The 16,819-nt window shown below is 39.3% G+C and overlaps 1 protein-coding gene across 1 annotated transcript in view; it reads left to right on the forward strand.

Moving 5' to 3' along the window:
• Positions 1 to 16,819, forward strand: part of PELI2 (pellino E3 ubiquitin protein ligase family member 2) — a 73,936-nt gene that overhangs the window by 14,511 nt on the left and 42,606 nt on the right. Inside the window, exon 2 of the mRNA XM_075029537.1 lies at positions 12,227 to 12,356. Coding sequence (XP_074885638.1) covers positions 12,227 to 12,356 — 130 coding nt within the window. The remainder of the gene's footprint in view (positions 1 to 12,226; positions 12,357 to 16,819) is intronic.

Consider the following 16,819-nt stretch of genomic DNA (forward strand, 5'->3'; position numbering starts at 1 on the left):
TTCTCTTGGTCTGGTTTTCCCCATAGGGCATCCTTGCCTTTAAAATCAAAGCAATCTAGATAAATAGAGAGAAACATATGGGGTGGCTTGTTTTTTGAAAGCTGGTGAACAAAAATAGTAATAGTATGCTGACTGTCTTTGTGGGTTTTGGCTAAGAAAAAGAGCTGGATTTCCAAAGGAAAAAATTTGAGGGAGAACTCTATGTGGTTTTAAACTTGTTTTCTGTTCTACAAACCATTGTGCCACTTGTGAGCATTACTTAATATCTGTTGGAATGCAGAAATGCAAACTTTATGAAACTTCAGATTGTAGAGTATGTAACCAGAAGTAGGCAGGCTGGATTAGCACTGCAAATAAGCTAAGTGAAAACTTTGGTCCTCCAAGAAACTTAGCTGCTATAGAGCCAGTGTGGCTTGTAAGGTTTCAATGGTTGCATCTGTATATAAACGCAGTCTTACATGGTTATCTTGCATAAAACCATGTCTTGCTGCATCACTGAGAACAACGTGCCTTCCCATCTGGAGACAACAGTAGTGCAGAATCTCTTGTTCAAGTGGTTGCTGCAAGAAGCTGTATAATGAGGTTCTTCTAGAGATCGGAATCTCTGAGCATTTACAAATGAAAAAGTTTAGGAATACATCACTTCTGTGACTGTGATTCATTCTTAGTAATTGCATGCAGATACCTCATAATTCTGAGACCTGTGAAGGGTCAGTGTTTATTTGATGTAACATTTTGGGAAGCCCTCTTAAGGGAAGAAAAATCTCAAAATTCTGTGTGTAAAAGTGTGGAACTGAAACACTTTGCTGTCATAAAGCTGTATAGATCAGAATTAGTTTTGCTGATCAGTAGCAAACATTTAACAGCCTTGCAGAATCTTTTCCTGCCTAGAGGTGACTGATTAACTTTGTTATAGATTATGATGAAAGCAAACACCCAAGGTTGCTGTCAATTAGTAAGTTGTCAGAGTGTTTTAAGTCTGAAGAAGATATATTGAAGTGTAGTTCTCTGCATTGCTGCACTGTTAATTTCTGGTTTATAAAGACTTTTTAAAAAAACCACAAAACCAACCACAGCTTCAGCTGTGCTGTGATGCTTGTGTACTTATGGTACACACACTGATCTGGTAGGTTTCAGGTAGTTCTTTAAAACTGGGTATGAAGAATAATTTATCCTGTATGGTTTTTAGGGCACATAACACACTTGTTACCAAAGAATAGGTACTGGTAAGCTTCCTTGCTAGCTGTTCTAGGTGTAATGCTGCATTGCTTCATGGTGCTCTCCAGACTTTTAGAGCTGTGCAGTTCTTCAGGCTTCTGTGTGTTCTTTGTCTCACTGGTTTTATTTCTACATCTACCTCATAGAAAGCCCATTCTTTTCTGGTTTATATTGTTTGGAGAATAAGAATTAAAAGCAGGAACCTCTGACACTAACACAGTGAATACTACATGCTAAATGTAACCAGAGAATGATTCTCAGCTAGGTTGGTACATCTGGTCCAACTAGGTGCTAGTGCAGCAGCCCTCTAAAATAACCTCCATCTGGAAACTTTTGACCTCTAGATCTTGCTGGGTGCCAGAAGGTGGAAAGGTAATTCTTTGGTTTTTCTTTACTTACCTGCTCTAAATCTGCTTGGAGCAGGCTGTGCAGTAGATTATCTTGCCTTTGGCTGCTTGTGCTGCTGTAGCAGTCGATGATAATGCAACACCAGTGATATTAAGGAAGCTGCTGTGTTAAGAGAGGCAGTAATGCTTGCAGGTGCTATGAAGAAGGAAACCCAATTCTTTATTTTCTGTTTCCGAGGCAAACATTTGGGATTCTGTTAAGCAGTTGGGATTGAACAGGGAGCTGTACATTCGTAAGGCAGTTTTTTCCCTGGGAAACTAAAATGAATGTGTAAATAGATAGGATTTGACACAGATGTTGCAGGTCAGGATACAGTAGTTGAGTGCTTCACTCTCTATTCAGTACACTGCCTGTGAGATCGCCTATATTCACAAAATGGATGCAAATTGTATTTCTTTCTCTGTGCTAAATGATACTGGAACGAACCTAAGAAGATTCCTGTCATGCTTGAGTGTTCGAAAAAGCTGTAAGTAACAGACATCCTGGAACTTCTTGTCTTTGGAATCACAAAAATGATGTTACAACTGCTTTTATTTGGAGGATAGCTGAAGTTATAAGAAAGCTATCACTTTTTCTTATGAAAATGTGAACTGTCAAATAGTCCTTGATAGTGTTTTAGGGAAAGCATTTGATTGCTTAGGAAATGAATTGTCTGGATTGTGCTTTTTTTTTTAATGGCCCAAATGGTCCTTTGAATCAAATGTAGTTTCTCCATAATGTTTAATGTAGTGAAGTTTCAGATGTAACATGGTGTTATTACTGTTCATTCCTCAGACTAAAATTTGAACAGCTTGCTTTTGCACCTTCAAGCATGTATGAAGCACAAATAGATAGGTTGGGAGCATGTTTGGTATGTCAGGGCAGGCATGTTTTGAGGTCTCTTGTCCCCTTGCATTGTACGAAGTCTAATTTGTCTTAATTTTGAAACTTGCAGCTTTTTTTCTTGATCTGGTATTTAAGAGAAGATTGTAAATTGTTTCCAGACAAAAGTATGTGGATCCTAAGCCTCTGGTGTTTTGGATAAACAGTCTTCCTCCTTCACTTCTTTCTCTCTTGCATCAAAACCCAGCTGTGCATAGTACTTTCCTTTGAAAGGGATTTTGTGTTTATCTGGCTTGTTTTGAACGCAGTAAAACTTAGATCTCACTTTCTATTGTATCTATCTGTATTTAGTTTAACAGAATGCCGTATCAAACAATTTCAGTGGCATTTGGCTAGATTATAGATAGTTCTCAGATGAATAGCAATTTCTTTATAGTATGAGAGGTTTAGGGTTGGAAAGAGGATTCTCTAAACATGGTGCTTTGACCACCTCTTATGCTCTTTTAGCTAGAATAAAAAGCATGCTTTGAAATGAACTTGATTAGTTTATACCCTGTATTTTGCTGTGCACTAGCATTGTTGGTTTTATGCAGTGGTGAATGGTTTTAGTTGACAGCTTTGGAGACGGGCTTAAAGCACTGAATAAAATTGCCTCCTTGTTAAATGAATGCTGGGGGGAGCAGTAAAATGTTGGAAATAAGGATTGTTAAGGAAGTCATTATGTGAAAGAACAGATTCCCTTACCCTTTGCTTTCTAAAAGGAAAACCGCTTGCATCCTAATGTTCTTCTGGCTTATTACTTATATTGGAATTGGTATAATAATATCTTAAATATGGGGTTTGGTGTTGTGTGTTTGTGTTGTTGTTTTTTTTTCTTTTTTTCTCTCCTCTCTCTCCTGTTAAAGGTAGCTGCTCTTTTTCCCTACCACTATCGTGGTTATGGAAGGCTTCTAAGAAATCTGTGTTGTAGGTGAGACTACAATCCTTCCTTTCTCTGGCTGTAGTGCTTAACTGGGCTACCTATACAGGTTTTTAGCTATTAAGTTGTTTGGAACTGTCAGGTTATTTGACTGCTTTAATTGAAGCTTATCCTGATGCTCTAGTAGTCTGCATCAGCATGCTCCTTTAGGCTCTTCTAGAGTATTAGCTTTTAATCAAACTCTTGTGCTGCTTATATAGTTGTACTGCAGAAGCCTATGCAGCAAATATCCATTACTGCCTCTTGAAATACCTATCTCCACATTGTCTTTAACACATGCAATTGAAGAGCTCAAATTTCTTTAGTTAAACTAAGGTTGCAAAGCCAACTGAAACTTTTACAGAAACTTACATCTTTCAGAAGTGGTGGCAAGGGTCTGCTGTCTTGTTATTTCTGCTTTTGTGAAATCCAAATGATTTTCCAGAAGAATAATCTGGGGCAAGTAGCAAGCCACTTAAGAAAAATATGGTCAAAGAGAGTTACAAGAAGTTTATATAGTAAGTTCCTCGCACCCTGGAAGAAGTATCAGGTAGTTTACACGAATGTCACAACTATGCTCCTAACTGGGTCTCTGTCATTTTATGTTACAAGGAGGTAGAGTAATAAGGCTCTGACTCTGTGCCCCTCACTTTGAGACTTGGCTGATTTTGCTACTTTGCTTCTGTATTTTCCTACTCTGTTTTCCCACATCAGTGAGGGGGAGGGTACCAAAATAGCAGAGAGGTTTGGGGATTTTGGAGGAAACTGGATGTGTAGTGTAAATAAAGCTGATTAAAAGCAATTCTTGCACAATTGATTTGGTATTTGCAAGCCAATAGCATCCTTTAACTTTTTGTGTAGGGTGAAGTTAGTATAGATCAGGTGTATATTTTCTTGAATTGCCTATATTATGTAAGCTAAAGATGCGTGAGGATTAGTCGGCTGTATTTTCTGTAAATATTCTACCTAAACCAAACTTTTTTTTTTAAGTATTATGTTACAGTAGCAGGGTAGTCCTGCAGACAGTGGAGGGAATGTGTGGAGTGGAATAGTTCAAAAAGCAGCCTATGAATTAATCTTAACTATAGTGTACCAGATCCTTTCATCACCTGGCGGGCAGGAGGGGAATGGGAGGAGGCTGTAGCAGCCAGAAACTGGCATTTTCCCCTGAGAAATAGGCTTTTTCCCCACAAACCAGAATAGCAGCGAGTTCTGTTCCAGAACACTAAAGGAGAAGTAAGGTCACCCTGGAGAACCCCAGCTACTTCACATGTGATTTCTTGTGGTGTTTTCAGTAGATAAGGTTCTTCTTAATTTGTATACCTTGTGAAGGAGGGAAGTAGGTTCTAGCTTATCTGATCTGTTGTAGGTGCCTCTGAAAGATCTCCCCCCCCCCCCCCCCCCGGTGTGCATAACCTTTTAGCCATGTGTTCAGTTAATCCACACTTCTGATTCTGATCAGAAAGAGGCTGGCTGTTTTTGAAGGTAAAAGCACCATAGGTGTAGTATACAGCTTCTGGTCAAGCTGACCGCTAGGTTACTAATGGTAGCAGGAGCAATTAGGAGCAACTTTTGAAGGGTAGCTTAAAAAACCCAACAAAACAAAACCAAAAACACCCTAATCACTAGCCCGTGATACAAATCAGACTTCTTTCGGAAAAATCTGCCTAATAACTATAGGGGTTATCAGGTCAGACTGCATTTCCCTGAACCACTGCAACCTCTTTGAGGCTCTAGGACTGTACAGGTAGCAGTAAACTAGGCAGGCAGTGCTAAAATTTGGTGCTGGGAAAGAGGAGGCTTGAGGTGGACACACAGGATTGATCAGTATGCCAACGAGTATTCCAAAAGTACTGGAGAAGGGAATATTTCCTAAAGTGTTTTATGAGATTAAAATGACTTCACAGATGCTAGTTGTAAGAACAAACACTTGTCTCAAGAAGAAAAAAAAAAAAGCTGATTATAGCCACAATTAATTACTCCAGCATACCTTTCTCAGGGATAATCAAGTTCATAGATGCAAAAACATTCTTTTAGTTGGGGAAAGAGAGGAGATTATTTGGTACTTTGGAACTTGCTGGTTTGGATTTTCTTGCTCTGCAGGAAGACTCCTTTATTAAGCTGTACTACTGGTAGTGATTAGGAAGCATTTATGCCTATAGAGGTGTCTTGGCCAGCAGAGTCTGAGGTGGGACTGTGTTTTTCATTCAGGACTTCCTCCAAGGTTGCATAAATCAAAGGTCTTGGATCAGTGGCTTTTGTTACTCAAAGGATGGAAGCCCTTTGCTTGCCCATGAGTTACTCATTGCTATAGTTATTACAGTAACAAAACCTCAAGGCTACTTTAGTTTGCTGCTGTAACTTCTTAAAATGTTTTCCTTCAGAAAGAAAGAAAAATCAGATGGGAATCAAATCTTCTAGCACGTGAACCTGCTGTGAAAAGGAAAAGAGAACAGGTTGTTTAGGTTCTTTGGTGGATTTGGCAGGAAGTGCAGGAGACTTGCTTTGACCTGAATCTCCCTTGCTGCATGCATGGGGAGAATTTTAACTCTAAAGATGTTGGAACAAGATGAGGAGGCCCGGATTTTCCAGACTAACTGAAACAGAAACGTCATGGAAGGACTGGATCAAGCCTTCGAGTTGTGGATGAACTACGTGACTCCTTGAAGTTCCATCTAGCTCTGTTTTCTGTTGTTCTGTGATCAGGAATCAGCTGTACATTTTCCGAAAGGTACATGTGATGCAGTGGGGAAAGTGTGTCTTTGGAAGACAGAAGGGAACCTTCTGTTCAGTCTAGGCTTGTTGAGCTGCTTGTTGAGTGCCTGGGGATGATAATGACAAGGACGACAGTATCCTCCTTCCAACCTCCAAGAATTGTCAAAATTAAAGTTTTTTGTTGTAATCTGTTGTAGTCATCTGAAGCACTACACTAGTGGTTCAAGAAACAGTCTTCTGTTCACTGCCAAAACTTTACAGGAACAGGCTGACAATTAACAATACCTCTGGTGATGTAGGGTGCTTCTGAGACAGAAATTGATGCATGCAATAATCAGCTGGAGGTAGGCTTAGACTTAAATTCATATTGAGTTAGTATCTGTAATACTGATACACAGTACCAGAGAATGGAGTTCAAAGGAGAATATAAACCAGTACTATCCTGTTGGTACAGAAGTAATGCTTATCTTTGCTTTTCCTATTTGGCAACGCTTCCCAATAAGATTAAGTTTGAGAATAACTTCACTGTTCTGTTTTACTGACATTCTCAGATAATTGGCAGACAGCAATTGCTTGTTTTATGAAGGTCTAATACAGAAAAACATATCTGGAATAAATATTGTCTTAAAAAAAAAAAAAGAGAAGAAAATCCCAAACCATTTGTTCTTTTGCTGAAATAGCACATCAGTTCTCCTAGATACAAAATGAATTGTTCAGTATGATACAAGGAGGGTGATGTAAAGAGTATGAAGTACTGGCAGTGATATTACATAAAAGGAGGTAGAAGTTCACTTATTTTGTTGTCAGCGTTGCATATGTTGAAGCTTTCTGTTTGCATTTTGATATAAACTAGCATGTGACTTTGAGTCTGTGTTCAGGGGAGTAAATGTTAGATGTTTCAGCAGAAGAGGGCTTTCCAGTTAGTCAGGACTTCAGCGTACAGTCGTGAAAAGCTCTGGGGCTGGATATTGCGAAGGTGAATAATGTATCTTTAGACATCTAATGTTGTAGATGTCATGATAACTATAGACTTGTAATACTTGCAGAGGAATCTCTCCTGCCCTCTGTGCCATTTTCCCCTTGTTGCTGATACAAGCGCTTCTGTGGCTTTGCAGTGAATTGGAGAGTGAGGAATTGATGTGGTTTAAAACTAAATTTAAAGCATAAATCTGGTTTTGTTTCCCCTTCATGTGAACAAGGGAGAGAAGTAGCAGGAACAAACTAGCAAATGAAAGGTGGGACTACTGCTTTTAGCAGCAGGATTGGCCCACGCTAGTTCCGTAACGGTAAAAATATGGTGTAAGCACAAACTGAATTTTTGATATGTGCAGAGTATATACTACTGGATAATACCAAATATGGAGTCAGAATGTACTTAAACAGAAAAATTCACTCAAGCCTGACTTGACTTCTGCAGCTTTACTGTATAGCGCAGCAAAGATGTGGGCTATGGTAACAACTGAACTGTAGCACGTCATCTGTTCATGTAGCTAAGTCTGTGAAATGGGATGGTTTGCATCTAAAAATGACAAGGTGTGCTGTAGAACTGTTAGTAGTAGGTGAGGAAAGTAAACAAAATTACTCTTTTTTTTTTTTTTTTTTTTGTCCAGGGGAAATATTACCTGTGAAAATTATGACTTGTTCAGTTTGTAGTCTTGTAGGAGGTAGGTTGCATAGGTATGGAGAAGTTCTATGATAGTTTGTATTTTCATAGCATTGTAACAAAAAAAACCCAAACAAACAAAGAGCTACATGCAGTGGCTTCTGTGTCTGGTAGCTAGTAGATACTCCCCTTAATTTTGAGGATTACTTCCCTGAGTTGAAGTCTGACTTTTCAAGGTGCAGGTCAAGATTTTTAGAGCTCTTGTCCTAAATAACAGAGCTCTTGTTTACTCTTTGCCGCTGGCTAAGCCTGATTCCTTTTAAAAAAGCAAAACAAAACAAAAAAGCTTGTGTAACAAGCTGTCCCACAAATGGTTCAAAACTTGTTGATGATCTCTGATGTAGTCAAGTAGGTTCCTACAAGACTTGTAGAAAATAGGAACTTGCCGCAGTGTTCGGACCGTGGGAGAGAGCGTGTGTGGTCTTGCTCTCCAGACAGCCATGGACCCATGCAGAGGAGAGGCTTTCATTACATATCCTAGCCATAGGAAAAACTTAATTGGAGTTTGAATTTCATTATATACCAAAGTCCTCGACTGTTTGATATAAATATGTAGGAAACTGGCTTTGATAATTATGGCACCCATAGCCTATGCCAGCACCACTCCCTTATTTGCAAGGAACAGTGCTATCAGCAGAGGTAATTGTCCCATAAGGTTTCATAATACTAGTTGTACCAGTATTGCTGTCACTGAGAAGCATTTGGAAAAAGTATAGGGCTGCTCTTACCACATGCATTGGGCTGATGTTTTGGAACATCTGGGGAGCTTCAGAAGTGCCCTGTAGATCTGCATGTGAGCAGAATGGTCTCAGAAGCGGTCATTCTGTCTCTGAAATTTAATTTCTCCTAGTTCATTTTATTAGTTGGGAACAACAGTTGTTGTAGGCTTTTTGGTGGGATGGAGAGTTCCAGCTGCAGGTTGTCTTTGGTAGTGCTGTCCATCTTGTGAAGCAAAAAGTTGGCATGCTAATGTGCTGGTCCCTAAGGTGCCTCAGGCTTCTGGAGCTATTGGAAGGGTGCAGGGAGAAGGGAAATCGGCTGATTCTGGTGGAGAGGGGTTGTGGGAAGATTGGACAAGGAGCTTCTGTTCTGTTTATGAAGCTCCTGTTGGCTATGTGGAAGCTCAGAGTCCCCCCAGTGTTCAGTGAGGGGATATTTTTGGCCTTAGTCCTTGTCTCTCCTCTACCTGTGCAGTGCCATCCTGCTGCTGCCAGGGAGGAGGCAGTCGTGGCTCACCCGCACACTGCTTGGTGGAACAGTTGAGAAAAATGAAGGATAGGAGAGGGCTGCTTCTCTCGCTATAGCTCCTTGTAGCAGTGTTTAGAAAAGCTGACTTGGCAAGGTGTGGGTGGCCATGCCTATATTCCTCCTCCTCAGTGCTGAAACCCACTGTGTCCTGTGGGACAGCTCAGTTCAGTGAGGCAGGGACTTGCCCAGAAATGAATGTGGGTCTGCTGCTTCAAGAGCAATCTTAGTTGTGTGCTTAGCAGGACACAGACACTGGGTGAGCGCGTGGGTGCAGGTCCTGTAGTGGCTGACAAGATCCCATGGCATTAATACTGGTTCATTTGGTATGTAGACTGTTTAGGTAGTGGCAAGGAAAGGTGTGGCCCAAGTGCCATGGGGAGTGCTGGTTTGATGAACAAGTTGGGAGTCCTGGCCTGGAAAAAAAATGAAGGCATCTGCTGGCTGTGGAGAGGAAAGAGGCAAGTTCGCTGATGTTCTTTTTTTCTCCTGTAAAACATACATATGCCTAGTAATTGTCCTAGCTCTTTTTATCAATGTCAGATCAAAATAAAACTTGCAGGTCTATAATTAAAGCATAACAAATAGTAAAACTACCACTCAATTCCTCCTGCCCTTTTGTGCAAATGAAATTTAGAAATTGGCACAAAGAAAACTTTCATGAAAACTTGTCAGTGCTAATCAGGATGAATGAATTAAACTTTCACTTTGCTTTTATTTCCTTCCTATTTAAAGTTTCCAAAATGCTTTTTAACCTTGAGTGGCTTCTTTCTTTCTCTTCTTTAAAAGACAATTAAATCCCACAGAGACCTGAAATGAAATCAAGTAGCCTTTCCCAGTTATAATTGTTTTGTGAACATGAGAAAAAAACCCACAAAATAACCCCACTAGCCTGGCTTTAACTTTCAGTGGAACTACTTAAATTCAGTACTGTTTAACAGTTACGCAAATAAAAAAAATTTAATTACAGAATATAAAGCTGGTGATGACACTGCTTATATTTCTGAAGGAGTTGTTGCTTTCTCGGGTTTTCAGATAAAAATACTTGTAGAAAGAATGTTGTCTTCAGGCAAGTTAAAACTTGCTAGCATATTCATGGTAATATAGTGTGTTTGAAAGAAAGCATGTGTATATATCTAGGAAGATTCAAGCTGCAGTATCAAATCACTCCTGTTCTGAGGGCTGGTATTGCCTGTGGATTGTACTGATATGTCTTTCTAGCAATTGGTCTCTTGTGATGAGGATCCGCTGTGTTAAGTGAGTGCTACTCTTGTCTTGTGTAGGGTTAATAACAAGTTTCTAGGTATGAGTAGGCCTGGCATGAAGTAATAGTGACTTACTCCTGTTGTTTTTCTGCTGTGTTGGGGAATCTCTTTTAATATTCCAGAAAAAATACAGTAGTCTTCCTTATGAAAATGGAAGTGGGAGAACAAGTTCAATTGTAGCCCAGCTGAAAGCCTCTTAACTTACTATGTGTCTCTAGCATCATGTATTAAATGTATATTTAAAAAAAGTGTCTTTATGTTCTAGAGTACTTAAATTTGAGATTATTTCAGTCCTTAAATCTGTTCTTTTGTGCTCACAAACATTCAGCAGTCCTGCAGTTCAGACCACCAGTATTTAGACATTGTGCATGTGAAGTTTTAAACTATTTTCCTGTGTGACACCAGCTGATCCTTGGCTGAAGTAAGCAGTAAGCCTTCTGCAGGGCAGTGCTCCAGAGCCTTAACAATGAGACTGCTTACTTTCATCCACTACCCATTTCTAATTTGCTTGCGAAAGGATACAAGGCTCTCCAAGTGCATTCTCTTGTAACACTAACTAGTTAGTTACATATACAAAAAGTACAGATAAGAAAAAAAAAATTCTGGGTTCCTGCATTGCTTTACCTAGTCAGCTGTTGTCATAGAACTGCTCTTACAGCCTGAGCAGTGAGTGGCTATTAGCCTTCTGCAAGGCTACAAACGAATGATTTTAATCTGTGGATAGTGTGGTGGATGTAGAGCTGAACTAAGTGTATCTCTAACCAGCTAATGAGTTCTCCTAACTTTTTTTTAACCTCTTTTGCTTTGCAGGGAGTTAGAGGAAGAGTTAAAGGTGACTTTCTTCTCTTTTCAGATTCTTTTCCTGACTGTGATGTTAGCTTTTAATCATAAAGACTGTAGGAGAGGGATATATGTGATCAGTGTAGAACAGACCCCACCAGAAAGACAAATGAGGTTTATAAGTGGAATAACATCTGTAGTTCTTCAGGCAAAAGTCTGAAATCTCTGAGGATCAGTTATGGAAGAGGCATCTATGCAGTAAAGCCCTGAGAGATCTTCATACACCAGCTGAGAGTTAGCAAGAATGTTGCAGGTGACAGTGCTGTGATGAGAAGTGTCTACCTGTCCTAAATATTCGGGATGGGGTGGTGGTGAATTCAATGCTTATGCATTGCAAAGGAATTTCCAGTTGATCCCTTCCCTGGAGAAGGAGCTATGTCCCCTTGAGGCTTAAGACTTCTCTGAATAATTAATCCGTTGGGTCTCTGTCCACAGAGAGAAATGAAAGAACTGTCAAAGGCTACTGTGTTACACCTGATAAAGGAAGTCATTAGTGAGTCTTCAGATACAGTCACATAAATTAAAAACACTTGCATCCTTTTTCCTTAATAGTAGATGAAGCCTTTAGGATTAGAGCTTAAATAAAAGGGGGAAAAAACCCCTCCACAACTAAAAAAAACCTTATATGGGAGTAGAGTAAAATTCCCCTTCACTTAGTTTTACTTGCCCCTGAATTACTTTGTTTTTCCAAATCACCCCTGTTCTTCCTCTTGTCTTTTCCATTTCTGCATGAGATGTGGGGAAGGGGGATGGTAGGGTAAAAGCATTTTTAAAACTCCCCATGTTTTGAATTACAGGGAAGATTTGTTCTTCAAAATTCCTTTAATTCTAGAGGTGAAGAAGTATTTCTGTGTCTGAACAACTCTATTTCGTTTGTAGTTGATTGCCTTATTAATGAGGAATAAATTTTCAACCATTGGTAAAGAATGTTTGAATGTTCATAATTCAGGAAACAAAACTTATGCTTGTTACTTTTTTGTTTTGCCCATGCATTTGACAACATCAGCATATTGTGGCCAAATTGCTGCTCTCCTTTTCTGTATTCCAAATTAGTGGTGGTTTATGGCAAACTCTTTTTTTCTTTATTTCTAGGTATAATGGATCCCTCCCTAATGGTGACAGAGGACGCAGGAAAAGCAGATTTGCCCTTTATAAGCGACCTAAGGCAAATGGAGTTAAGCCCAGCACTGTTCATGTGATTTCTACTCCTCAAGCATCGAAGGTACGTGACAGTGGGGCAAATCCTGTTTTTCTGATGATCCTGGGTGGAGAACAACTCATGTATTACTGCTGATTTACCTTGGTGCCAGTTCATTCTGTGGCAGATAATTTGTTTTAATGAAAAGTCTGCAGTGGATTTTCTTTCTGGGCATATATATCTTTAATTTTAATCCAGTTACCTGTTTAAAATAGCCTTTAACCTCAGATATGAGGGAATCTGACCCTTCTGCCCCTGTTCAGAAAGCTGACTTTGTCAGTGCTGACTGTTTTATCTGAGCCATAGAGTAGTCAGGTGATGTAAATACAAAAAGTATTTTAATTTCTTTCTCACTGGAGTGTAAGATTCGTATGTCTCTTTCCTCTCCAGGAGGATAACTGACATGGTATTAAAAAAAGTCACGATCTCTCTGGGCCTTTCATTTTTGTTGCTAATAACCATATTGTATATGTTTTTACCCAAAGTTTAGTGTAGGTGAAGGAGGAAAAGCAGTAAAGTAAATATATTAAGGTAGTAATTTATGAAGGAAGAGCAGTAAAGTAAGTATGTTAATATAGTAATATATTAACCCATAGAACTGTCCAGGTTACAATTCTGGTGGTGGAACATATTTCAAGTTGCAAAAAGTCATGCTATCTCTTCCCTCAAAGCCACCTTCCTAGAAGCAAAAAGTGACCAGAGTTTGGGCCAAACTGGAGGGGGAGTTCTGTGGTGACACTCACAAAAGTGGATGGTTTGCAAGAGGTGTATGTCACTTTTACAGAAATGTGTATCGGAGGAGAGGGAGAACCTACACAATTCTCAGAACTGTGTTGTCTAACTTAGATCAAGAGAAGAATATTGTTTAATACATAGTATAGGATTATGTTTTCTTTTATAATACATACCATACACAGTATAAAAGCTAAACTTAACAAAATATAGAGTATCAGAGCTTGGTTTTTTAAAAGATTGTATAGGGCCTGCCTAGTACAGATAAATATGTAGTCTTTTGGATTAAAAGTGTCTGTAAATATTTTTCAGTGTTGGTATTCTCAAAAAGAAAGCATTTGTGAGTTAAATTTTCCTGACGAAATCGACCTTCAAAATAGGCCCTTAGTATATGTTTGTATGTTGGTAACTCTGGTCTATTGCTTAAAATGTAACAAATGAAAAAAATGTGTTTTACATAGCTGATGGAAATATACACATGTTCTCACTGGATAATCTTTAAGCATTTGGACTGCAGATAGAATTTTGGCATTTGAGTTGCAAAATATTTAAACACCTGGCAGACACTGCAAGGTGTCTGGTTAATGTTCATCTGCATTGTTATTGTGCAGATAAAATATGTTTGCTGTACAAATTAGTGCCCTTATAAAGATAGCGTAGGGTCTGAGACATTAAAGCCCCTTCTTTGAGGATTTGGATTCAGGTAGATATGTTAGGTTGAACGTATGGTCTTGCACTTTCTCTGAACCCTTTTAAAAGAGCTTATGTGTATTTAGACTGTTGTCTGGGGCAAGGCTGGTGGATGTGTGCCAGAACAGTGATGCAGTGGATTTCAGTTAGTGCTCTTTCGATGCACAGAAAGAACACTTATGTTTTAAGATGCTTTTGTAGGCTTTTCTGACATCTTGGATACCAGAGCCTAAATCTGTTTTACTAGAAATGGTTTCTGCAAACAGCTTTTGTAAATGACTGCAGACACATAGACTAATAGAGAAAAGCTTTGCTCTTAGAAAATAATGTGCAACTTGACCTCAGAAATTTTGTTCTGCTCTCAAGTCTTTCAGTCTAACTTTTACTTAAGGAAGTTTAAAATGGTGGGAACTTGTGCTGCACAGGATATTAACAAGTTTCCTCCCTTTACATCCTTCCTTCTAACTTTTCAGATAGCAGTTCTCTGTTTTGCTTTGCTTGTCTGTCACTGTGTAAACTGAATCTTTGAGTAGAAAAAACCATGTTATTTTTAGAGTAGTGATGCTTTTTTGGGTGGTGGATTTAGCAGAGGTGGATAAAGGACTGACTGTCTCCATTTGTTTTGTCTCTGCTGTGGCATGGATGCTTGCAAAAGGTGCATAGCTGGTTTTGTGCTAATTGCATTAATGCAGCAGCTCAAGAACTGTGGCTGTCGCCAATTTTAATTTAGTGTGTAAGCCTGAAAACTGCAATAGATCGTAAGAGGATGCTTGTCATGTTCCATTGTCCCTGCTATGCAGGTGTCAAGGACAGCTGGAGTAGCGCTGGTTTCAGTAGTAAATTTAGCTCAGCTAATTGCATATGAATCAGTGCCTTTTGTTTTTTCCACTGGAGTGCTTGTTTTTTGCCACGCTGCCTTCTGGAGGTGCTGAAGAAAATTTAGAATTGTTTGGCCTTCTGAGGGTATATGGGTATATTTGGGGGGAAGGCACTGCATGGGGTAATGAGTCTCAAGTTTTTTCAGATTATTGTTAAAATACTCATGCATCTCTTCAATATTATGCACTTGACTTTAAAACCTATTTTATTAACTAGGCTTAGGTACCATTCAGGCAATTTTCTAGTGTCCCCTATTTTACAAAACTCAGACCATTTGTTTGAGACAGACTTTTTCCAGCATTGTCAAAATTGGTGTTACTGTAAGAAAGGAAGCTTAAAACTCTTATGTTGCCTCTTGTTTGTGTGTGTGTATGTGTCTGGGGTGGGGGGGGAAGTGTGAGACTTTCATTAACTGCGTGTGAACCTTACTCAAGATTTTAATAATCCCCTTTGCTAGACTAGAGAGTTTGTTTCAAAATCATCAAGTCACAGGAGAGGCCATTCTTTGCATTGGGGCTTGGGTCTTATGATGAAGAGGAAGGCTGTTGTCAGTCATGATCAGATGATCTGTGAAACCTTCCTCTGACTACCAAACTCTTAGGTGTGAGTTTGCTACTAGCTTATCGTGACATAGCTAGGATTGCTGAATTTTATTTTCAAGCCGTTAGAGCTATTTAACAAAATCAAAAGTTAGTTGTAATGTTTATTTTGTTTGGTTGAGTTGTCTTAACTGTTGCTTTCACGCACAATAGTTAGTGCTGTGGAACTCAAGTCTAGGTCTGCCGGTGTTGGAGATGATTACAGATTTTACTTCTGCAGAAATTTTCCAGTGAGTGCTGAACTTCAAGTGAGAGGGGGGTGTAAGTTTTCAGAATAATCACCTGGGAATGATGGGATGCTAAACTAGAGTTTACTAGGTTTTTTGGGGGGGATGTGGGAGGTTTTTTAAGGGTTTTTTGTGGTTGGGGGTGTGGTTGGTCTGGGGTATATACATGTCTGACAGGAAAAGAGGTGTCTGTAACTGAAAATAAAACCAGCTTAATATTGCTGTAGAAAAATATTTGAGGACAGTATATCTTTCTTACAGATCTTAAGTAGGTGAATAATATGCCCTGTCTTATATAAAACTGTATGATCCCAATTTCTGCTAAGCAAAGATATTCATGTTCCTGTACGCATCCAATCTGTTGATTCAGTGGGCTGTTAGGTTAACACTTGCCCCTGTGCAAACACAGGTGGGTCTTCACTCCTGTTTCCTCCTCTTCATAGCCATCACCAACTCCTTGTTGGATGTTGTTAGTTGGAGGAGTTCTTTTTGTGGAACAGTGGGAGAGAACTCCCCCAGTTCCATAGATGGGGAGCTGCTGGCTGCTGACATAACAATGAGATTACTGGTGATACTGAACACTCAAGTCATGTTATCCCCCATGACTTTAGGTATGCATACATTTAGAGTTCTTTATTGGTTTCTCATGCTTTGGAATTACACCCACGAAAGTGAAGTTTAGAAAAATGAAGAAGGTGCTTCATGTGCATTTGAGTTACTTGAAGTACGGCATCAGGAAGGGTGAGTTGTTGACATTAGCCCTCCGGGATTCCCTAGGATTACTTTGGAAGCATGAATGAATTCTATTGTAACAGCATGTGCGATATTTGAGACCTTACAAAGTATTGAGTCAGTGGGCAAGAGAATATAACTAGGAAGCACTGGAAGTAGTCCTTTCTAATGAGTGACTGTTGTGCTTTGATAGCTGAGGAGTTGCATTCTTAACACTGACTTGATGGAGGATTGCAAATGTCTTTTGATTTGCTGCAGAGTACAAAAAAAAAAGCCACCTTTAATACCTTTTTATGGTGGTATGTCTTCGTATTTATTATGTCTGTCTGTCTTGGGATCAAAGTTTTCCTTTGGTAACCTGTGGTAGATAAAGACAACCTATTTTCTCCCCTATGAAATTACTATTTCAAGCTGACTGGGGAAGATCTTTACGACTTCAAGTCCAATTACCTGCCGAGTTGGCTTCTGCTTTGTGCTATCACAACAGCAGCTTGTATAGTCACTGGCTGGGTTCCTGCAGCTCAAATCAAGTTTCATGCTGCTACTGGAGAAGAACAAAATGCAGCCATACAAATAATTATTAGGTTAGGGAGAGAACTACAATTTGTGCTTTGAGTGATGAGAGAAA

The sequence above is a fragment of the Buteo buteo genome, chromosome 6 (genome assembly GCF_964188355.1).
Source record: "Buteo buteo chromosome 6, bButBut1.hap1.1, whole genome shotgun sequence".
NCBI lineage: Eukaryota > Metazoa > Chordata > Aves > Accipitriformes > Accipitridae > Buteo > Buteo buteo.